Source organism: Monosiga brevicollis, genomic scaffold (assembly GCF_000002865.3).
Source record: "Monosiga brevicollis MX1 MONBRscaffold_8 genomic scaffold, whole genome shotgun sequence".
In the NCBI taxonomy this organism is placed as follows: domain Eukaryota; class Choanoflagellata; order Craspedida; family Salpingoecidae; genus Monosiga; species Monosiga brevicollis.
In genome coordinates, this window is record NW_001865045.1 from 1,277,511 (window position 1) to 1,300,515 (window position 23,005).

Here is a 23,005-nt window from a genome sequence, read left to right on the forward strand (position 1 = left end):
GCTCGCGGAGTGCCCGTCGCAGCTCTTGAATGCAGTCCATGCGCTTGGGCCGAACAGGAGAGTCTAAAGGCAAAGTGGGTTAGCAAAATCGGTGACAGAGCAGATTCCAACGGAATGCAGAATCATAAGGCGATCGTCGGTCTACACACCGCTTTCGGCAGATTGCTCCAAGCACACAAGGCTGGCGTGCAAAAGCGGCGACTCTTCTTCTTCGTGTGCCGGTAGCTAGTCGCATCAAAAAAAAAAGATAAGCTCAGAATTTGATTGGATGGGCACCACAAGCCTTCTAGGAGAGGCCGTAAAAGCATTTGTGGAACGACAACGTTCAGGTGAAGAGAGGTCTGTACCTGCAGGGCGAGAAAGTCGCGCAGAGAGCTGGTGTCCAAGCCAGGCGGAACCATGACATGGCTTGCAGGCGAGGTAGATGTCAATGCCATGTTGAACTCCCCCTACAGGCGTTCGAAATGTTGTGAGGTCTGGGTACAGGCAATCGTGCGACAGCCGAGAAAAGCTCACCTCTGAGCTGTGCGAAGACGTGTCATCACTGGCGTAGCCATTGTGCACAATGTGCTCGTGATCGTCCGTCGCAAATGCACCAAAGAGGTTTGCTAAGAAACGTGTCATTGAGGCGAGCAACGATGAGATGTGGTTACATTAAAAAGCTGGAGGTGAAGGCACGACAGACCCACCCTTGTCGTTGGTCAAAGTTGACTTGGCATCATAGCCATGAGGACCGGCACTAAAGCGCTGCTGCTCAAACAAGTCCTCGGGTTGGCCTTCGGCGCGAGTGGCGTGTGCGGCCGTGCCTAAAACGAGGGGCCGGCGATGCAAACAAGTAGAGAGAGCGAATGAAAGAGAGAGCGAGAGGAGGGGAAGGGGGAGGGGGGCGGGGGGGGGGGAGAGACAGCGACAGACAGAGACAGAGGCAGAGACAGAGACGGAGACCGAGACCGAGACCGAGACCGAGACAGAGACAGATATACAGCCAAAAAGTACCTTGTTGCTCCATGCCCTTGAATAAATAATTATCATTGCCATGTACTCGAAGCAGTCGGCCATCGGCATGAACAACGTGGGTCTAAAATGTGGCGCGAGTCTCCGTCAGATGAACGCATGACATTTGGCAACGCGAGGGCTCTTCACCTTCACCAACCTTGACCGAGGTCGCCATTTGAGCATGGGGGATGTGATTTTCGAGGCGGCACTCGTGGTGATATCCCTCGTCATTAACCGACGTACGGTAGTTGGCATAGGCATCTGTGCGTATTCAAAGCGAAAGTTTGAAAATGAGGACGTGTGGTCAGCCTGGCTGACGCGGACTGTCTTACCGTGATGATCTTCAAAGGCAGTATAGTTGTGCTGGTTCATGCCATCCCCTCGATGGAGTGTGCCGGCCAGGGTGGCAATGATGTTCCCAGGCAGAGTGCTGTGGATAGCCTGGTCCCGAGGTTCATAATAGACCCGAGCAACGCGGCCGTCTTCGCACTGGGCGAACGCCAACCTAATGAAAAGAGCAGGGTTAGCTTCATCATCCATCCGACGGTCGGTCAAGGCGGGGGAGGGGAGAGAAAGAGAGAAAAGAGAGAGAGAGAGAGAGAGAGAGAGAGAGAGAGAGAGAGAGAGAGAGAGCGCGCGTGGAACCAAGCAACAGACCAGGTTTCTAGGGACTCTGGGCGAAGCATCTGGTCTTCTTGAGCTGATGCACATGAGCAGGAAGCGGGTCAGTTGGCTTGCTGCTCAAACACAATACCATGCTTCAGGAAGGCGCTCGGGGCGTACCATGGCTGGCAACATGCACTTGGGTGACATTGATGGCCAGGACGCTGGGGTGAGAAGTTGCGCAGTCCAGGTTGTCCAAGTCAAGTTGGGCTTGAGCCTTGGAGTCTAGTGTCGTCAGCTCAAACTATATATCCGGATATGAATCAATGATTAAAAAGAAAAGGTGTAGGCAACAGTGACAGAACACAGGACGTGGAAGGCGGATTGAAGCGGAACTGACTTCATAGGTCAGAGATTGGTAGCCTGAAAAGTAGTCGGTGGAGCGCTGGGATGAATCGGCCCACCACCTTGCAGTCGAGGCACCGCTAAAGAGAATCAAGCCGAGGTTCCGCCAGAACCAGCCAAGAAAGCCATGAAAACTTCCGGCCGAAAGTCACGTGTCGCTTCAACCAGTGCATAATGAACGAACCGAAAGAAGTAGCGCGTATTCGGACTCCATGTCAGCTTGGCTGTGGTGGTGCTGGTGATGGCCAGCACAAGGGCCACCGCCAACGCCAGCGGCGTCATGGTGGAGCACGTTTACGCCAAGGCAATGCCTCGGGTCGTGATAAAGCTGTAGCTGGCGGCAGGCGGCCTCTCTCGCAGCGCAGACATGTGATGCAACAAAGCCAACAGCCCAGTCGAAAGTGGTCCAGAGGGAGACGCCATACATTGAAAAAGAAGCGTGAGCAACCAGAAAAAAAAAAAAAAACAGAGAAGCAGGAACGCCGCCAAACGACGTCGAGGGGCGGCGGTCAGGTCGGTCGTGAGACGACTTGTGAGCTTTCGAAAAAAAAAAAAAAAATAAAAGACGTCAAAGGTCGTGTCGTGAGGAGAGAGAAGATAACAGAAAGGGAAGAACAAAAGACGAGTTACAAAAACCGCACGAATCGACGCCTTATGAAACACAAGTGTCCACAAACTGATCAGCCTTGAACTGACAAAAGCATACCAGAATAATATCTTTGTCGGGGTAGCGAAACTCCCCGGCCAAGTTTTGTGGGTCCAAAGGCATCAAAGTTCAAAAGCAAGGTGTGAATAAATTTTCGAAGGAGCTTGCCATCGGCCATTAGGTTTTTGTCATGACTCTCGCGATTTCGGTCCCAACCGCTCGGAACCGCCCATCACATTCTCGAGTCATGTGATGGGCAGGCAAAGTTGTTCGTCACGCCACATCTGCCGAACCACCCCCCAAGACATCGTCCGCCCCTGCCTTGACATGTAAAGCTCGATCACCCTTTGGCTAGGTTGTCGCCTTCCCACCTCTCCCGCGCGTATTGCCACAAGCAACTTGAACGGAAAGGGCACGTGTATGATATGTCATGATGTTCGCAGCCCATTGATTTCACCCTAAAAAGGAGAGACAAAACAACCATTGCTTTTGTTGGCTCACAAGCGTTCGCCACGCCCCTTTCCCATTTTGTGGACTTGTGCCTTGAGGTCAGAGGGAATGTGCACTTTTTTCTTCAAAGCCTTTTTGCTGCGCACTGCACGGCATCACCTGATACCTTGAACATTGGCCACCCGCCGGTGGTGGTGCGCCTCTTTTTGAACCGCATGTGTCGTGCTTGTAGTGCTTGAAGCCGTGCGCGGTCTGGTGGTCGCGTCGTGGCGTTGCGGGGCCCCACCTCCGGAGCAGCATGGCCATTGTGCGTCCCGGTGGCCAATGGCTGCTGCCACTCTTGGTCGCCGTGCTATGTGCGTTGTCTCAAACCTTCGCGTGGTCCACGCAGCCCAAGCTTTCGCCGAATGGCAACGCCGCTCACGACCCGAAGATATTAAATCAGAATGACGATTCGAACGCAAACCAAAGCCAACACAGGTTCCGCGTGGCTCGCCAACAGCTGAACGAGTTAATGCAGCCTCTTTCCTTGCAAACCTTTTTTCATGATTATTTTCAGAAGGCCCACGTCGTGGCTCATGCCACAGGGCCGGTCAACCCAGACTTCATCGTGGCTGACCCCAATGCTTCATGGGCTGAGACGGCCGAAGCTGTTCTCAACCCTCTATTGAATCGTTCCGACGATGAGCTCAGTCTGCTATTCAAGATGAGCGCTATTCAACTCCGTGACGCCAACGCTTCTGCCGTCTCTTCTCATAATTTGACAACGGTAGACCTTAAACATCTTCTTGTTGACCAAGGCTATAGCATCGTTTATCGCAATGAGCACAATCGCGAAGAAGACCTGTACCAACGAAACCTACTTGCCAATAGCGTGACGTCTCTTGTTCTTCTTCAGCCGACTCTTCATTATTATCTTAGTGGACCCCACGCCAAGGCTTTGCCTGCGCACACCGACCGTAGCGAGTAAGATGTTGTGCGGAACCGGGTTGCTCATGCCAAACTTGGTCTCCTCGCTAATTCACGCTTTGTTGGCATGTCGTCTTTTTTATTTCTTTTTTTTTTTGTTCGATCAGCATCTTTGTCTTTCAACTTGCAGGGACGAAGCACTGGACAATTTGCTCGGTTCCTCTTCCTGATGCCTCATGGACGCCAGCTGAATGGGCTCAACAGCAAGAAGTGAATGCCAAACAGTCGATGGGTACGTTGGGCGAGCATCGAGGCACAAGGGATACAGCCTTGCCAATAACAAATCTCTGCGGGCCGGACGTAGGTTGCCGCAACCCAAAAGAAGCAGAGTTGAATGGATTGGAATGTGAGCACCACGTTCTTCGCGCTGGAGACTGGCTGTACATGCCAAAAGGTATGAAAGGCTTGCCTTCTTTGCTGTCAACTCTATCTCTGTACTGCTTCTAATGCAGATGATTGCCCGAGAAGGTACGGTTCATTTCGCGCAGACCATGGATGACTTTTCCCTGCATGCCACTGTGGGCTTCAGTCCTTCCTCTTCCTGGATCAACTTTCTTGAGGCCATATGTCTGGAGGGCCCGCCTGTGGCCGTTTCCTGCACTGAATTTCGAGCCGTACTTACGGCACTGCACACAAGCCGCCACTTCCTCTGGCTCTCGATGTTAGCCACCGTCACGTCAAGCACTGCACCTGCCAGCGCCCAAGCTGTTTCACCCGACGAAGTGATTTTGGGACTTCAAACTGCCACTCTGGCTCGTTTTGCATCACTGCAGTCCTTGCATCTGCCCCTTGATGTGTTGAATCGGACGTTCTTTTACCAGGCTAAAGAAGACTGGCTCAAGTCCATCCGCACACTCTCCCGCTCGCTGAATCAGATATTTCCCCAAGCTTTCTCCACGTTCCACAAGAAGGACGTTCAGGAAACAGAGGATCACGCTCCGCTCGAAGTGCATCGTCACAGACGAGATGACGTGTGTTTATCTGATCTTAGTTGCCAGACATGTGAGCCTGACACCTGTCACACTAAGGACTGTGAAGAAGGTAAGGTAGTACATTGCTACCAACGTCTTTCGTCACTGTCATCTCATCTATCTCTTTTCTGCCTAGGCTGTGACGACGGTTGCTATTACGACTGGAACGAATTTGCTATCATTTGCACTACGTCTTGTGATGACTTTTGCACTGTCAGTATCAGCTTTGGTTCTATCTTTGATAAAAAAACATCGTAATCATTGAACAAACATGTTGTTTGCTACTGCAGTGTGTGTGTTACGAAGGCTGTTATGCCTACCCTGGGAACTATAACCCAACACTCCTGACTTGTGAACCATGTCGGCGCGGTAAAGTACAACCCAATCAGGCGCACGTCGATCATTGCACTCCCTGCGAAGTCGGTAAGCTCCTCCTTCCTTTTACTGATTCCCGTCTCTTTTTTTTTTTTTTTTTTTTTTTAAAAAAAAACAAAAAACTTGACACGCGGCGCAATGAACCGTCTTTTGCTTTTTTTTTGTAGGAAAATATGCGGACGTAGAGGGGCTCGCTTCGTAAGCTGGGTCCCTTGACACTTGGCTCGTCTGCACAATAGCGTGCCGTTTTCTCATGACATCCCTGATATTCCCAGCTGCAAGGATTGTGAACCTGGAAAGTATGCTGACTGGACAGGGAGCGAAACCTGCAAGGCACGTATGCCCATGGCAATCATGTGCCAACCCGTACTTTTGGCTGGGGTTTGCAGCGTTGTTTTGTCTCTCATTCATCGAGTTGGGATGCTCAAGCTCAAACTCAACAATCTGTAATTATGTAGAACTGCCCCGGCGGCCAATACAGCATAGGTGGCACCCAATTTTGCTTTGCATGTCCTGCTGGGACTTACTCGACAGGAAGCGCAGCAGTTTGCACCGATTGCCCCCCAGGCACAACCAATCCTGCAACCGGGAAACATGAGTGGTGAGTGCGATTATTTTGTGGCAAAAAGCGTGATCGGTTCCTTGTAATGGCGCACAGTACTTGCCTTGTCTCACGCCAACTTTCCATGCCTCAGCTCCACGTGTAAACCCAATCACCTCATGCCGTTTCAGGGATTCCCTCATAGTTCTTGCTGGAAGAGGTAACCGTTTGGGTCTTTTCTGCATCGTCTGTGTTTTACTGATCCTGGTGTCTCACGCTCGTTTCGTATGGTACCATTGTGGAACGCAGCTATGGTATTCCCGAAAGCGGGTGGTGCACATTTTCGGGCCAGCTTTGCAACTGCCAGGCATCACATCTCAATCAAGGGTCCAGGGTGATTGAGTTTGACGACGTGGATGGTGGTCGTTGCAACCGCATCATAACCGACCCGAAGGTCTATGGCATCACTCTCAGTATGTTCGGCAAATCCCATTATTCTGTCTCCCACGTGGCCTGCAAGGATTTCGAGTGTACCAATCAAGACGTACAGCGTCATGATGCAGCCGAGGAATACTTGACTCCAGCTTACAGCAAAATCTCCACGGTACGAGTCACGATCCCATCGCAAAAGCCTTTCGTTGAGTTTGAATTTCTCCACTGATGAACATGAATGTGATGTCGTTTTGGCCTCGTAGACTGAGTCCGTTGCGATTGAGTACAGCTATCAGATTTCCAACAATGCCTTCGTGTTGCAACACACCGTTTCTAATGCCAACCGTAATGCAGAGTGGCCATATCAGGGCCACGGCGGCCTGATCTGGCCATCGTCACGCCTTCGGTTCTCCAGCACTGACGTCCCCAATCTGGACTTGTCAACGTCAGGCGAAACTTGCAACAAGGGAGAAAACAGCCAGTGGGAAGTGATGACTTGCACGGCAACTACAGACATCTTGGTGCAACACGGTCACAAGTTCCGACTCTCATTTTTTGCCAGCAACCAGGGTCGATGGGATTACATCAAGCCGTCTTCAATCTACAATAGGGTTTGGAGTGCGCGAAATGCAGAGGCAGAAACATATCCAGTTGACTCGGTCTATCTTCCAGGCAAGACCACACACATGACATACACGGCTGAGCTGGACTTTGTTTCGCCTTGGCATTGTAGTGTTGGACCGACGCTAGGGCAGCGAAGCGGAGCAGCTCCATTCGCACAGGAACTCAGCATCGTGGATGACGAAGGTTGCAGCGATTGGAAAAGTGCTGATAGTATTCTTCACTTTCCTGCTGGGAGGCGCTTCATCAACAACGTGGCAGATCTGTGTGTGTGGACAACCTCTGGTTGGCGCTCATCGGGACACGTCATCTCGGACTTGGAACTCACCGCCTTCTCCTCTTCCAAAGTGGGAAATGCGATGACGGCTCGTCGGGGGGCTGATGACTCCAAAGCCTTGGCAATATTGGGCGTGCAAGCTGATTCAGCCGACAATTTCCAGTTGAGCTTTAGCCACAGCGTTATGTCACAAGTATTGACCGGTGCCGCTATTTTAGCCGTCATTGTTGAGCTTTCAGTGATGGATGTAGGTCAAACCAATGTGATGATCGCTCGACGTGCACCAGTGTACTTTGACCCTGACGTGCCCATGGTGCAGCTGGCCTGCACAATCAATTGTGTCAGCGTACCCAGTGCTCTGATGTCTGACAGCAGCGCAGAGCAAAATCAGCATCACTTTTATACCAGCCTGTCGGTCACCAAAATTCGTGCCTACATTGACCGCACCATCTTCAGTTGCCCCAAGGTGGCTAGTCTAGAGATGGAGTTGGAAATTCATCCGGCGTTTACGGATACGCCTTCTTGGAGCGGTAGCGCGTATGACAGCGATCATGACGCCCTCATGTTTGAAACTTGGCAAGGTATCGACCGTTTCAAGGGTCAGATTGTGCGTTTGCGTCGATGGGACGGCGCTGATGAGACAGCTGAATCCGAATGGAAAGACCTAGGTCAGAATCCAGACTATGAGTTTTCTGTGGAACTCGTATCTGGGTACGAGTACTTAGTGGCTTTCGAAGCTTGGACGCCAATTGCTGTGGAGCATGACATGGTGCCAGGCACGGCTAAGCGTGCAAATCAGGTCGGCACCACCGACAAACGTCTTCGTGTGGATCACACAGCGCCTGTCGGTGACACGCCCGACGTTGTGTTGGAAGTGGGTGGCGTCATCACGGTGCTCGAGGAATTTTTGGCTGCCAACTCAGACGTCGATGGCGCTCTCAAGGGCCTGCCCGCCGTCCAGGCGCGGGGAACCACGCCCTTGTTCTTCATCATTGACCACGACCTGCAACATGTCGAGCTTACCTTCAGCTTGTTGGACGAGGAGAGTGGCCTTCGGGCCATTGACGTGCGCACATATCAACTTGACCTACACTCCACTGCTGCGCAACTGATACACGAGCGTGCCGTTGGCATTACGCGCTTTGTACGCAACGCCGATACGTCTGCATCCTGCGACGCGAGTAGTGCTTTTTCCTGGTATGCGTCGACGCGAGATCGCGACGTCACTCATGCAGCCCACGGAAGTTCAGGCTGCCGATGCACAGCGTACGATCCCGCGGGCAACTTCGACCACTGCTACCGTCAGCACATGTACCTCGATGGCAACAACCATTACTCAAGCGACTACACGCCCGTGCCAGCGGCTCAGCTCTACTTGATCCAGGTGGAGAGCGAGAATCATGCAGGCATCACCACGACGCTCGAAGCGATGCTTCGCGTCGATTCAACCCCACCCGATGTAACGCACGCACACGTGCAAGATAGTGCTTCCCTTGGGCAGCTCGACATTGATTTCATGCAAGTGGGCACGGGCAACCAGGTGACCCTTCACGCAAGCTTTACCGGGTTTGTTGACTTAGAAAGTGAAGTGCGAAACTATTTGATTGCTTTTACCGACAAGTGCCTCACTCTTGAGGACTATTGCGGCAAGAATAATATTGATTCTGCTCATGGAAACGCCTGTTACCTGTCACCTGTGGACGAGGCGCAGTGGCTTGCCGCAGCGCCTGTCCGTGCGCTCTTCAAAGCCAACGTGCACAGCCAGACAGTCACAGTGGATAGCAATACGAAGCGAATCTACGCAAATGTTATGGCTCAGAACAACGCCCTGTTGTACTCGGCCATCCAATGCTCGGACGGCGTAGGCTTTGACCGTACCCCTCCAACCGCCTCCAATCTGGCCATCACGGGAGCGGCCATTCGCCCAGGCATCGTGACCTCTCACGACGGCTCTGCTCAGTATTACATATCCAAGTGGGGTGTGCTACAGCCTTTGCCGCAAGCATGTGGTGGCAACTTTCCAGCGCTTTCTCCCAACTTTGCTACGGTCATGGCTGGGAGTGACGACTTTTTCACAGGCACCGACGGTCGTCTCGATGTACCTCGGGGCTTTGCCACGGGCCGAAACGCCACCGCCTTGCCTGCTGAAGCTCTGGTCTGCTCGCAACTGACACCCGCAGTCTTGGTTTACAACGGCTCTTTGGAACATTTGGTGGCCTCGTGGAACGCAGAAGATGCCGACAGTGGTATTTGGCGCAGCACCATCTCTGTCTTGAGCGAGGACGGGAGCACCGAAGCCAGCGTGGCAACCCGCAACAACTACTTGGAAACCTCTGCGCTAGCCTTGGAGGGCCTAGACGAGGTTACGTTTCAGATTGAGGTCGCCAATCAGGTGGACTTGAACACGGTCATCGACGTGGGACCCTTTGTTATGGACCACACCAAGCCCGTGCACAGAGCCAACCCGCTCACCACAGTAACAGACGATAATGAGATTGTCATCACAAACTTTAACCAACTCTTCGTGGATGCTGAAACCAAGCTGTGCCGTTTTGATATTGTCATTGGTAAGATTTTTCTGCGGGATTGTTGGTCTTACCGCTAAGTCTTGTTGATGCCGGCCCTTCTGTACTCGACTCGACTGCAAAGTATGCTCGATACCGGCCAGCTCAACACGGGAGCACACTTGGTCTCACGCTTGTTCTGTGTCTAGAATACGATGGTGGCTCAGCGGAGAGGTCAATAGCTACAATGGATCCCGATGCGTGCTTGGGTGAGATGCCGGCAACGTACACGATCTCACCGCCACGCTTGACGAATGCCATCAATGTTGTCTATACGCTACGTATAACGGCCTTCAACGCGGTTGGCATGCGCAATCAAGCCTCAGTGTCAGTGGAGCTTGTCTACGCCCCACCCACGCCCTCCCTAATCTGGGACGTGCTAGAGGTGACCGACAAGGCCGACATCGACTACATCCCGGATACAGTACATTTGGGTGCCTCGTGGCCGAGCGTGGCGGGCGCCAGTCTGCTGCAGGTGTCGCTAATTGCTTCTCCGGCAGGCGGGCATGGTTCTGATCAAACGTCCGTTGGGCACGGCACACAAACAGTGGTTGACTGGGTCGCGCTGCCTGGATCAAGCACGGGGTACGTTTTTTCTTCCTTCACACTTGTCGCCGGTCGTCACTATCGCACGGTCTTGCGCGCATCCAACGCGGCTGGTTCGAAGGAAATCAAGACCAACGGCGCCTTTGCTACCCCAGTCAATACCGAGCCGAGCATCGATTTCCACCTCGGCCGTACTTGCAGCCAAACGGCCCCTAGTTTCGAATGTGTATCCGAAGAGTGTGTCACCACCTTCGCTCTTGTATCAGATTCCAATTCTTTCGGTGATCAACTGTTTATCTTTCATCACACGGTTCCTGTTGAACCCAGTCGATACTACACCTTGAGCGTCAAGGCAACTAGCCAAGTGTCAGCCAACGACCAGCTACAAGTGTCTGTGTATGCAGCTCGCGCGGGTGCGCTGCCTGACGCTTTGCTGGGTGCTGCCGGCGTGAGTACTACAACCAGTGCTGAGATGGAGTTTCAGACCCTGAGCACCCATTTACTCATTTCCATTCGAAGCACGTCTGCACACATTCTGGAACTTCTAGCTCCTGTGCAGCTCAAGGCCTGCCGCGCCTTGGGTTACACTGGGGCCAGTGCACATGACGTTTGGAGCGCGCCTGAAGTGACAACGGCCAGCATACGTACCCTGGTTGACGAGGTGCGCTGGATGCCTGTGCTGACGAGCGGGCTTGGTGGAAACGATGCCCCTGATCAGGCTCTTGTTGAGCAAGCGGGACTGACCGAGTGGCAGCTTGGTGACCATGTGGCCGTGGCTGAATCAATGGCGGGGAATGAGGTTCGCGTGGCAGCCCAGGCCTGTTTTCCCAAACCCGGAGGCTGTATGCAGTCCGTTCTAAGTGAGCCGTTGGTTTTGCCTGCTGAGCCCGAAGATGTCGTGACTACAGCCACGTGCAACATCGCGACTACGGATGAACGTGCGGACGATTATCTTTACTCTCTTGTGTGGGAGCGCTTTGACACAGTCGACGGTGAGTTTCGGGATTTGGTGAAATGCGAAAGTGAGGAGATTCCGGGAATCCGGCAATGATTTGACCAGAACTTGACCTGTGTGCTTTGTTTTCTGCTGTAGTCAATTCCGAGGCTATCAACGTGTATGAAACGAGCCTTGTCGATGACCAAGGGTGAGGAAAGCACTTACTAATTTCCCTCCCCCCCTTTTTTTAAATTGCCAGCCCAGCGGCGATGCAAGCTTACGACCCCTCGCCACCATGACCTGCACGCACTTACACGTAGGCACTTGGCTGTGGCGGGGACCTGGACCTGGCCAACAAGTCAGACGCGGCGTCCTTATCTGGAGATGAACACCACACACATGAAGACCACCGTTCCTCTCAATGCCGTCAACTTTATGCATCTTCTGCACGAAGCCACCAGTCTGCAAGCTGCTATTCGCCTCTGGACGCCCGATGGTCTTGCCAAAGAAACCATGGTCACCTGCAGCGTGCCTGAGGACCCTATCACGCCAGTCGTTGCGGTGCGTCATTGGACTGGTGAATGCTGGTCATCTGGAATTTAATGTCCTGGATCTCATCGAGTGCTTGCTCTTGGCCTGACAGGTTCCTTGGAGCGATGTCTCTCAAAATCCTGCGTTGCAGAAACTGCCCGTCAAACGCCACCACACCACCACCGATCTTCATCACTTTGCCGCCTTTTGGCCTCGCCGGTGGCAAGCGTTTGAACGTCTGGGCTTGGAGAACATTGTGTATGGCTGGGACCTATCCAGTGTATCTAGCGATACCGGTACTACCACGATGCTTAGCCAAGACAATACAACGGCTCAATACGCTATGCTTCAAGGCTTGCACTTGAGCGACGGCATGCTACTCCGCTTTTGCGTGTCCATCATCGAGGCAACACCTCAATCTTTGGGATGGCGGTATTGCGCGCATGATGTGAGCGTGGATCTATCACCGCCACACATCAGCAGCCTAAAGCTGTCTCATCCCCACGCCAGCAGTGAGGTGGGCCACGGCACGGAGGCTCTGCAGCTCAATTGGCATGTCAACGCCTCTGATGTCGCTGACCTCAGCATTTTGGTTGGCTATCAAGCGGGCCGTGGCGACATTGCTGCGGTATACGACGTGAAGCCAGCAAGCTCCGCTTTTCTCTTTCAAGACCTAAGTCTTCAAAGTGGTCGACCCATTTATGCCACGCTGCAGGCCATTGACTTTGCGGGCAACATGGCTTCCCTCACCAGCTCCCCAATCATTGTGGACACAACACCGCCATATTTTGTGGGGACCTTGGAGGGCGAGATGGATCCAATGCGTGACGGAATAGGGGAGCTTGGCTACCTGCTTCGGATCGACTTTGATTTGTTTGAGGACGATGAGAGCTTGGTGGTGAAGCACACCTTGGCTCTGGGCAGCAGTGCGGGCACATCAGATATCCGAGGAGCGAGCACAGCCACAGCCAGTCCTTGGGACTTACGAGTGCCTTTGCACCACCATGGCGCTGATATCTTTGCGACTCTGTGCGCAACCAACGAAGCTGGTCTCTCCGCATGCGTATCGGAGCTCTTGCTGACGCTGGATGCGACGCCACCGACAGTGGACACATCCAAACTGTCAGCAACGGCCAGTTGCGTGGAAGGTCGTCACCACCGGGTGCGTCTCGATTTGGACTGGACCGGGGCTTTTGAGGAACCAGACTCTGAAATTTTGGAATTCCAAGTGTTAGCAGGAGACAAACCGGGGGATGCCAGCATTTTTCATGACATGGTAACGCGCAAAGCCATTAGCTTCGAGGTTGCCCACGGTTTGGTGGATGGCGAGCACCTGCAAGTGACCGTGTACGCTACCAACACCGACCAGCAGCTTAGCTCTCCGCTAACCTCTTCACTGCTCGTGGATTGTTCGGCACCCTTGTCGGGTGCGGTCGAAGTCTACAACGCCGAGGGCCTGCCCTACCATTCAAGCCGCAGCAGCTTCCGTGCCAGCCTGGTGGGATTTGTTGACCCTCATAGTGGGATTGCACAGGTGCAGTATTGTCTGTCGACAGCGGTCAATTCGTGCGACGTTTTGAACTGGACGATGGCAGTCCACCACACCGAAATTCACCACCGATTTGGAAGCAACGTTTTGCAGTCTGGGGCTCGCTACTTTGTCCGCGTGCGTGTGACCAATGGGATGGGCCAAACAACCGAGGGCATCAGCGCCAGCTTTGGTGTTGACACGACGGCACCCACCGTCAGTGGCTTTGCTTGGCAGCATCCGATTTCGCGGACTCCCGTGTCGGCACAGTACTTGCGCTCTGTGTTGCTGGCCGATTGGACCTCGACAGATGAGGGTGGCGCCGGCGTGCACTACCATGAAGTGGAGGTGGCCGTTCATCACGATGAGGCGGGTGGTGAGCTTGCTGTTGTGAGCGAGTTGGAGTACGATGCCAGTCTGAGTGTGCTCAACCTCACGCTGCAACATGGTGAGGTGTACTTTCCTCGCATCTCAAGCTGCGACGGCGCAGGCAACTGTCAAATCCAGGATCTGGTTCCCTTGGCCATGGACGTAACCCCGCCGTTAGCCATCAGGCTTCATCACAATGGTGTCTGGAATGTCGTTGCCGGTGGCACATTGCGGTACACCGTAAAAGTATCGGCTCCGATCGACGAGGAGGGCACAGAAATTACGCACTTCTACGTCAAAGTGGGCGATCAGGCGCCCATTACCTTTACAACCTATAGCCCAAGCGGGTACGCCAGCTTGCCAGATATGATCCTTGGGGTCACAATCTTTGGGATAGGACATTGTTGGTTGAGCCTCAACATCAATAGTGACTCAAGCTGTGCTCATCTGAAATTTGTTTTCATCTAGGTTTGTTGTGGATGTGCCTCAGACGATGGAAGAAGTATCGCTTCTTTCTTTCACCTCGGTAAGCCCCTTTCTTGAGACTGAGAGTTGAAGAAGAAGCTTGGTGCTCATGTGACTTGTTGCACTATCAGGAAAACGCGGTTGGGCTGCGGCATACGCAAACCTTTTTGATAGAACGACACGAGGGTGGCGTGCTGGCCCCACGCTACGGCTGCTGGCGCTGGCAGCATTGCCAAAGCCGCGGTGTTGGTGTGGGAACATGTGATTGCCCAGAGGACCTTGAGAGCGTAGCATTTGACACTAATTTTGACGCAGGCGCGCTATCTCTTGTCGTTGAGGACGGCCTGATTCCCGGCGAAGATTGGGATGAACAACCTTACACGTTCACCTTGGGTGCGCACTGGACAGCAACTTCAACGCCGTTGCGATATGAAGTCACATTTACCTGTGGAGGGCAGGAAAAAGCTTGGATTGATGCTGGTCACTTTACAGAGTACGTGCACACGCTGGAGCCGGATGCCGAAGCGTATGCAAATGGGATCGAGTGTTTCGCCTACGTACGTGCATGGCGCACCTACAACCAGTTTGTAGTGGCGCGCAGCGATGGCGTCACCATCCGCCACGAGTGGCTGCGGGTCAATCAGCAAGCCGCACTGCTGGATGGCTACAAGCTACCCGTGCCCGGCTTTGGTACCGATGACAAGTTGTTCCCCAAGCCCTTTCATGACATTGGTACGCTGAAAGCCGAGTTTCTGCTTGTCTGGGTGGCACATGTGCACCCATTTCGAACATCTCATGTTGTGATGTTTATCACAGACGGCCAGCAAAGCACCAGCGAATTGGCCACGACGTTTGCGTGGTCAGAGCAAGGCTCTTCCGGCGTGGTAAGTCATGGGTGTTTTTGAAATCGCTCCACGAGCCGTGAGTCAGCTAACGCCTTTTGTGGCTGTATACATAACAGGTGACTGGCTCAGTCGTGGCATTGAGCGATCTTGACAACGTTGCTACCTATGAGGTTGGGTTTGGTACAACACCCGGGGAGCAGGATGTGTTGGCTTGGACTCTGGCTTCTGCTTCGACGGGCGCCCTGCGCAGCTCGGGGCTGAGCCTGGTTCATGGACAGCGGTATGTCCTGGTTGAATGTGAGCAATGCAGTGAAACTGCACGATAAATCTCACGTCGGCATGCTGCCCATGGTTTATAGGTACTACAGTGCGGTGCGCGTTGAAACCAAGTTTCGTCACACGCTCGAGGTACGTTGTGGACTCAGAAGATGCGCTGCAGTTTGTGTGCACTAGCGTCTCACCACGACGACCATTTGTTGGTGACGGGTTTTTGGATCTCAGGTCGTGAGTGATGGCGTGATGGTGGACGACACTCCGCCATTGGTCGGAGTGGTGTACTTTGGTCCGCGCGGAGGCTATCTTCCGGCGACAAATGTGAAGGAGAATGTGAGCATTCGCTTCGAGGGCTTTGTGGACCCTGAAAGTGCTCTGGCCGAGTATGTTGTGGCCTTGGCTCGCGTGAACAACGGTGTCGTAGATGAAGCAAGCGCCGATTTTTCATCGACAGGTCTCTATCCCAATGCGACGCTCTCCCTGGCCGACGCTGTGCCGGGCGCCTCCTACGTTGCCCTGGTCAAGGCAATCAACAGCGCCGGCCTGACATCAGCAGCAGCTGTCTCGGAGCCCCTCGTGCTTGACGAGGAAGGACCCCAATTTTTGAGCGTGTTGCGCGTGCCTCTGAGCGACAGTCAAAATAGCGCCTTGGGCAGCCAATTGACGGTGACTGGCACGGCTACGCAAGGCAATGCCGTTCACGAGTTTCCCGTCGACTCACCCGACATTCTTGGAACCTCCCTAAGTGGCACACGCATGACTTTGACGCCTGATGCCCCGGTGGTGCTGACCATGGCCCTGACGTTGGGGCAGCAGACATGGCCAACACGCGTTGCCATCAGCTTTGACATTGTCTGCGCAGGGGGGGCGCCACGCACACTCCTGCGCATTTTCGGCTCTGTTTCCAACGCAGTGAATGGTGATGTGCATCACGTTGCATCCTGTGAAGGCTTTCGGCAGCAAATTGAACGCTGGGTTGAAGTTGAAGCTGTGGGCCAGGACATTACTGTAGAGCTTGAGGTCACGTTGCTCCACGCAGACACGAATGCCACGCTCTTGGTGGGCAGCACGCGTGTCCATGAGGTGGCGGAGCTCAACTCTGATGCACGGACACTACCTAGCGTCACTGTGCAAGACCGAACATTTGCCGTTTTGCACGGCAGCGGTGCCGATTCTGCGGGAACAACGTGTCAATCTGCGCCAATGACCGTGCCCACAGGCTGGCGCGTGGCCACAGGTTATGATCCAACCGTTCGCGACGCTGCACGTCAATACAATTGGGGCACAGCATATCTTGCGACGAGTTCCGGTGTGGCGTACGCCACGGCACAGGCATCTGACCTTGCTCCCGTAGCGAGCAACGTCCACGTCACAAATGGTGGTGCACATGTCGTGGCTGCCGACTGCGCAAGTCATGGCATGGGTATTTTACTGGAGGCTGGCTCGGGTGCAGTCCAGGTGGATCAGCCCTACCACCGAGGTGCTGACGAACTGCAGGCGCACTGGGTTATAGCTGATGCCGCCAGTGGCATCCGACGTGTGTTGGCAGGCGCTGGTAGCCAGCCTGAGGTACCCGTGTACCTCCCACTGCGACCGGCCGATAGCATTGACTCGTTGAACTTGCACATGAACGAGCGCGCACCGGAGCACGGTCACCAGATTGCCGTAATCGTAGAGGCTCAGGATTGGGCTGGACTGCGGGTCCGCGCCACCAACGACAAGGTGGTGGCCATTGTTGACGAGTCAGACCCAGAGGTGACAGCAGTGCAAATTGCGCCCACCACAGAAAGTGGCATTGTGGCTGGAGCCTCTTACGTCAACGTTACCTACCATGCGACAGACCCGCAATCAGGCATCCTCCGTTGCCACGTCTCGGTGCTGGCTCCCGACAACAACAACCAGTTGCACGGTGAAACAGTCGTGCACTTTGAGCAATCGAGTGTATTAGTGCCCATGACGACGCCGCTCGAGGCCGATGACGTGGTTCATGCACGCGTCGCTTGTGTTAACGGGGCTGGTTTGATGGAGAAGGTTACATCGCCGTCCATTTTTGTTGCATCATCGGACATGGCATTGGTGACAGCAGCAGAACCATATGTGCTTGAGCCCGCAACGGGCACCAAGATGTCCTCAGGCATCTGGGCGGTGCAGGGCTACGAAGTCTTAGTGCTACACCTGAAAGGGCCAAGTGAGCGCCTGCTGGCTGCCATGGACCGCGATAAGGAGTCAGGCGTTGGACTTGAGACGCTGGTCGAACGTGTTGACGGTCAGCTTGCCAACTGCCAGGCCGGCCCCTTGACAGCGTGCCCCTTCTCGGATGGTCGCACCCGCCTGCCCGGGTGCCCGCCCGGTAGTGTTGCTCGTGATGCCTCAACCTGCTGGTACCAACATGGCCGTGCTACCAGCTTCCGGATCAACATTGATGATACGGTCAACTCGAGCCAGCTCCTACCCGGGGTGGTATATCACGTAAGTCAAATTCAGGAAGGTTTCTTCTTTTGTTTGAAGGATGAGAACCACTCGTCCTCATGAGCTTTTTGCATCGTGTAATGATAGGTCACAACGCGGGTCCGCGTGGAAAATCAGGTTCAAGAGCTGGCCATTGCCGAGGTCGTTCTTGACCGCACGCCACCCGTCATTGCGGCCGGTAAGTCAATTGCAAAGCTGATCTGATATTGTTTTTTGTGTTTGTTGTTCACACCAATCGATAAACTCCTTCCGGTCTTCGTGCTGCGTAGTCCCCCAACTTGTGGGCGCAAAGAACCCAGAGGTATCAGTCAATCTGCAAGGCGTTTGCCAAGAAGACGTACTGTCCAATGAGCTGCGACACTTTGTCATCTTTGGTGATGGCGCGCGTGCTGGATCTCTGGACTTGACGGACTGGGCTTTGGTGGAATCGGCGGACCTTTCTAGCTCGACCCACGTCATTAATGTAGAATCTCTTGCGCAGCTTCAAATAGCCGTGCGCTGTGTCAATGCTGCAGGCATGACGTCGCTGACTAGTGAAGTGTTTGAAATCACGTGGGAGGCTTAATCCACGGTGGCTTCGATTGCTCATTTTTCTTGTGACGCCTTAATTCGATAATCTGCTTTTTGTATCTGTGCAAATTATTTTAATCTCTATGTCGCTGTCACCATGTGTCTTCATATCAATGATTATCAATGTCATAAATCGACTATCAAATGCGCAGCTCAAGCACAAGTCGGCGTCCAGCGAAGCACAGAGAGGCCGTCAATTCGTGTCCACAGAGTGGCACAGGCTGACAGAGCTGGCAGGCGCAAAGTTTGATATGAAAAAAAAGTGAAACCTCAGAGAGATAGACCTGCAGGCAACAAGTGGTCCTAAAGCACGTGGCCATCCAATCGCCTTGGGTTGGGAACGCCAGTAGGGTCAAAAACTGGTGGGTGGGTCATGGCAGTCCAGCCGAGACAGCGCTGTTTGAGCACATTGGCCAGACCCCGAGTCTGCGGCAAGAGTTTATCCAAACGGAAGTGGCGAGCTGACCTTTCGAGAGAACAGGGTGCGGGCATGGCTCCTATATGTGTGCAGGTTCAACGAGCTAGCCCTCACCTACACGCACATTGCCGGAGGTACGATTGGAATCAAGCCGTCTCTTTTTTTTTTTTTTTTTTTTTTCTTTCTTTTTTTTTTTTCGCGCCACTCATGCCTGTTTGCATTTGACTAGGTCTGCCGCCACGAGCCTCTGTGTATCAAGGGCTGTCCTATAAAAATGGCGTGGGACGGCAACGAGCCGCGTTTTTTGCCGAGAAGCAGCTCTCCATATTGACCCGCGTGAGCAAGACCTACTGGCTGTCCCTGAACGAACAGCACACCTTTCGATACATGGACCAGGAAATCAGCACGCTGATATTCATGTATTTGCTGCTGTGCAAGCCTCTGGAGCACATGCTGAGCAGCTGGCTGCAAAAGCGGGGCGGGCTGGACACCCCCGACGACGAGAACGGCATTCACAATGCCGAGCAGGACGACGAAGATTTGCTCGACGACGAGCTGGATGAAGACCACATGAGCCACGACGAGACGATGACATTGCGACGCGAGGTCCGGGACGCTCGAAACCACTACAACAACAGCCACCTGCTCTTCAACATTGCGCCCCTGCAGACGATGGTCAGCCCAGCTACCATCTATGCGGCATTTCGTCGACAAATGACCACGTACCTGCATCGGCCAAAGCTGGGGGTGGCCACGTGGCGACACGCCGCAACCTTCTGGATGACGACATTTGTCATTAACCGACTGTCGGCCGAGACGACCGGCGCCCTGGGCAGCCTGATCCACACTCAAGCTCAACACTCTGGGGAGACGGCCCAGCGGGCCTATGCGCGCACAGCCAGTGACCATGTGCAAACCAAAATGTCGTCGCGACTGATGCATCAAGTGGCCTCGCAAAAATGGCATGCTTTGTTTGGACTAGATCGCAAGCGCAGCATAGACTGACCTCTCGCCCGAGGCAAACGGGCGTATCATCATGAACACGAGGGCCGAGCATGACGTACCCTACATGACCCAGCTGGCCAAGCAGGCGAGCATCTCGTGGGGCCACAGTTTCAACAGCCAAGAACAGTTGGACCTAACGCTATTCAGGAATGTAGAGTTGTGGTGTGAGAGTGAGCTCAAAGAAAAGACCCTAACGTTGTATTGTCATCATGCATGGGCGGTATGATGACGATGGCTGTGAGGTATTGAACCGTGTACACTGTTAATTGACAAGCAACATTACACTCACTCACAACGTCCAGAACATGACCGTTACACCTTCCACATTTAAAAGAAAACCAAAGTGTAACAAAAATTTCACCCTCTGAGACAGCACCAAGATTCATTTTTGAACCTGAGCTATCTGCTCTTGCCGCGCCTTGCCCTCTTGCAGTCCTCGCCACCCTCTGCTCCTTACACCAACGCAGCATGGCACAGAACCAAGAAGTGTTGTGCTGTCATTGCGAGCGTGCATTTCACGTCGCCAAAAAAAGCACACACAGACAGAAAAACACACAAAAAAAACGCGACACGTCTCACTGTTCGGCACATAGGTCCATCAAAAAAGCACGCGAATCACATTAAACGGACAAGTGATTATCCAACACCGAAACGAGGACGGGTACTTTCATTGCCCTGTCGACGGATGCCTCTACCACCATCAACGCGCAAACACCCTCAAGTCTCATCTCCGGCACAACCATGAGAACATGCCGACTTCAGTACCGGCTGCGCCTGCCGCCTGCCCTCCTAATCGTCAAAAACCTGCTCGGACGCGCACGAAAAAACGTGTGGTCAAGCTTGATCAACAGCACGGCATTGCCGCGGCGCGAATTTTCATGGACGAGATTGCGTGCCTTGTATCCCCCGTCTTTGAGTCTCCAGTGTGCACGCAGTGCGGCCATGTCCTGAGAGGCAGGGTGACGCATCATCTGTTCAAAAAGCACCATGTGCGCTGCAGCCAAGAAGATATTGATGCAGCCATGGCACTCCTGCGCCCGCTGCAGCCCGAGGAGCCGCTGATCGACCTTGGGGCAGAATCTGAGCCTCGGATGCCTATTGAAGGCATCCCCATTCTGGACGGTGTGGGTTGCCCCCTGTGTCAGGCATGCTTCACGACAAAAGGCAGTCTGTGGAATCACATCGTAGCTGAGCATCCCGACGATCCAGAGGCCAAGCAGCCGCCTCGACGAGTCAAGCTGCAAAAGCCGCTGCGTGGTGCTGGGGCCCGCTGTGTCGAGGTCATTGTGGAGGAAAGCCACGACGCCTCGGCAGCCGATGTGAGCGAAAATGAGGAGGAGCTGGAGGAGCAGCAGCGGTTCAAGCAGTTTATCTCAAGCACCCAGGCCATGGCCTCGGAGGCTGAGGATAAGCGATGCCCGCACGGCGTTCACCAGATGCATCCGTTCTACGACAGCGTGGGCATGACGCTGGTCATAGTCGGGCATGCATGAGCTGTTCTGGACGGCCTACGAGCAGCTCTCGGATCAGGGCCTGGCCGCCGCTGCGGTGACGCGTCTGTTTGACGACAATGAAGGGCAGTATCAACATCGCCCCATGCGGCAAGTACAGCCGCAAACCGTCAGCAGGTACCTGAGTCTTGGAACACGCCTGGTCCAATTTTTGCTGCTGCTGGAGGCCATGCCAGCTATTGAAAGACGATTTGAGCTGAGACAGTAAAGCGGTTCAATTGCACTTCTCTCACAGGAGAGAACGATAGAAAACAGGAAGGGAAATATCCAAAAGAAAATGCCACTCACGGTCAGCGGGACCGTACTTATAATCCGGTGGCTAAACACACCCAGAGTGTACGAGAGGGTTCCTCGACGGGCGGCGGCAGCTGCACATCGTCGAGTACACTTATGCAATCCTTCCAGAGGGATCTGGCAGGTGGTCGATGCTTGCACTCCAATACTCCCCCTCAAGCAGAGAAGCATAACTTACGCATATGGCGTTCATGAGCATCGCGGGGTAACGGCTTGGTCAGAACGTCAGCCGTCATGTCGTCGGTCGGACAATAAACAATATCAACCTGGTTACGCTCGTACATCTCGCGCAGAGCATAAAACTTGATCAGCGTGTGGTGTTGTCCGCGCTGGGCATTGCCATTGATCACGTTGGCAATAGCAGGCTGGTTGTCACAGTAGACAAGTGGCTTGAGTTCAGGCAAAATGAGCAACTCGTTGATCAGTTCACGCAGCACAACACCCTTGGCAGCACCACTGTGTGCAGCCATGTACTCAGCCTCTGCAGTCGAAGTCGCAGTCGTGGTCTGGCGCTTCGAACGCCAGTAAATGGGGCCATTGCACAGAAAAATGGCACAACCTTCACGAGACTTCTTGTCATGCTCTTGAGCAAAGCTTGCATCGGTGTAGACTGCAAGTTGCAGCTCCTGTGTATCCTCAAAGCGGATACCCAAATCCTTGGTACCTTTGAGGTAGCGCAGCAGGCGCTTGGCTGCCTGCCAATGAGTCTCATCAAAACACTGGTTGTGAGCACTCAGAAGACTCACAGTTGCAGCAATGTCAGGGCGTGTGTGAGTTGCAAGATAATTCAGCTTGCCCATCAGTTGGCGATAAGGAAAGTCGCCCTCAGTCTTGGTCACACGCTCCAGCTTCACACCGGTTGTCCATGGTGTGGTCATTGGCTTGCACGAGTCCATGTTGAACTCCTTCAGGATGCTCTCGATGAAGGCCGTCTGCTTGATCATGATCGAGTCCTGGTAAATGGTAAACTCCATGTTGAGAAAGTTCTTGATCTGGCCAAAGTCCTTGGTCTCGAATTTGCCCTTGAGCTTGCGCTTGAAATTGTTGATGATGCGCTCTGTGCTGCCGACAAGCAAAATGTCATCAACATAGGCCAAAGCCCATACAATGTCCGTGTCCTCCTTGTAGACGTAGACGCACTCATCCTGTCGCAGTCGACGACATTGCATGATGTCACGCAAATACTTATCAAGTTCGAGATACCAGGCACGGGATGCCTGCTTCAGGCCATACACTGCCTTGTTCAGCTTGGCATACTCACAGCCACCGAGTCCAGCCTCCAGACCACGAGGGACTCGGATGTAGATGTCCTCATCAAGTGGCGCGTGCAAGAACGCCGTCTTGACATCCACCTGATGCACATGGTAATGCTGGTAAGTAGCAAGCGCCATCAA

At 53.7% G+C, this 23,005-nt stretch overlaps 2 protein-coding genes across 2 annotated transcripts; both read left to right on the forward strand.

The window, feature by feature from the left end:
- Window positions 1-3,398: 3,398 nt before the first annotated feature.
- On the forward strand, window positions 3,399-19,806 carry MONBRDRAFT_25064 (uncharacterized protein; the record flags this gene model as incomplete). The annotated part of the gene is made up of 28 exons (XM_001745242.1): window positions 3,399-4,066; window positions 4,177-4,301; window positions 4,374-4,463; window positions 4,736-5,110; window positions 5,177-5,253; window positions 5,331-5,463; window positions 5,655-5,714; window positions 5,950-6,016; window positions 6,266-6,560; window positions 6,652-9,853; window positions 10,000-10,325; window positions 10,351-10,435; window positions 10,663-11,388; window positions 11,490-11,541; window positions 11,654-11,894; window positions 11,977-14,108; window positions 14,230-14,287; window positions 14,635-14,719; window positions 14,818-14,958; window positions 15,043-15,110; window positions 15,188-15,351; window positions 15,431-15,479; window positions 15,573-17,813; window positions 17,901-17,991; window positions 18,083-18,276; window positions 18,536-18,645; window positions 18,895-18,935; window positions 19,031-19,806. The coding sequence occupies 28 exons, from the start codon at window positions 3,399-3,401 to the stop codon at window positions 19,804-19,806; spliced, it is 12,672 nt and encodes a 4,223-aa protein (XP_001745294.1).
- A 749-nt stretch (window positions 19,807-20,555) lies between these two features.
- MONBRDRAFT_7869 (uncharacterized protein) lies at window positions 20,556-21,299 on the forward strand (the record flags this gene model as incomplete). The annotated part of the gene is made up of 1 exon (XM_001745243.1): window positions 20,556-21,299. The coding sequence occupies one exon, from the start codon at window positions 20,556-20,558 to the stop codon at window positions 21,297-21,299; it is 744 nt and encodes a 247-aa protein (XP_001745295.1).
- Window positions 21,300-23,005: the final 1,706 nt, after the last annotated feature.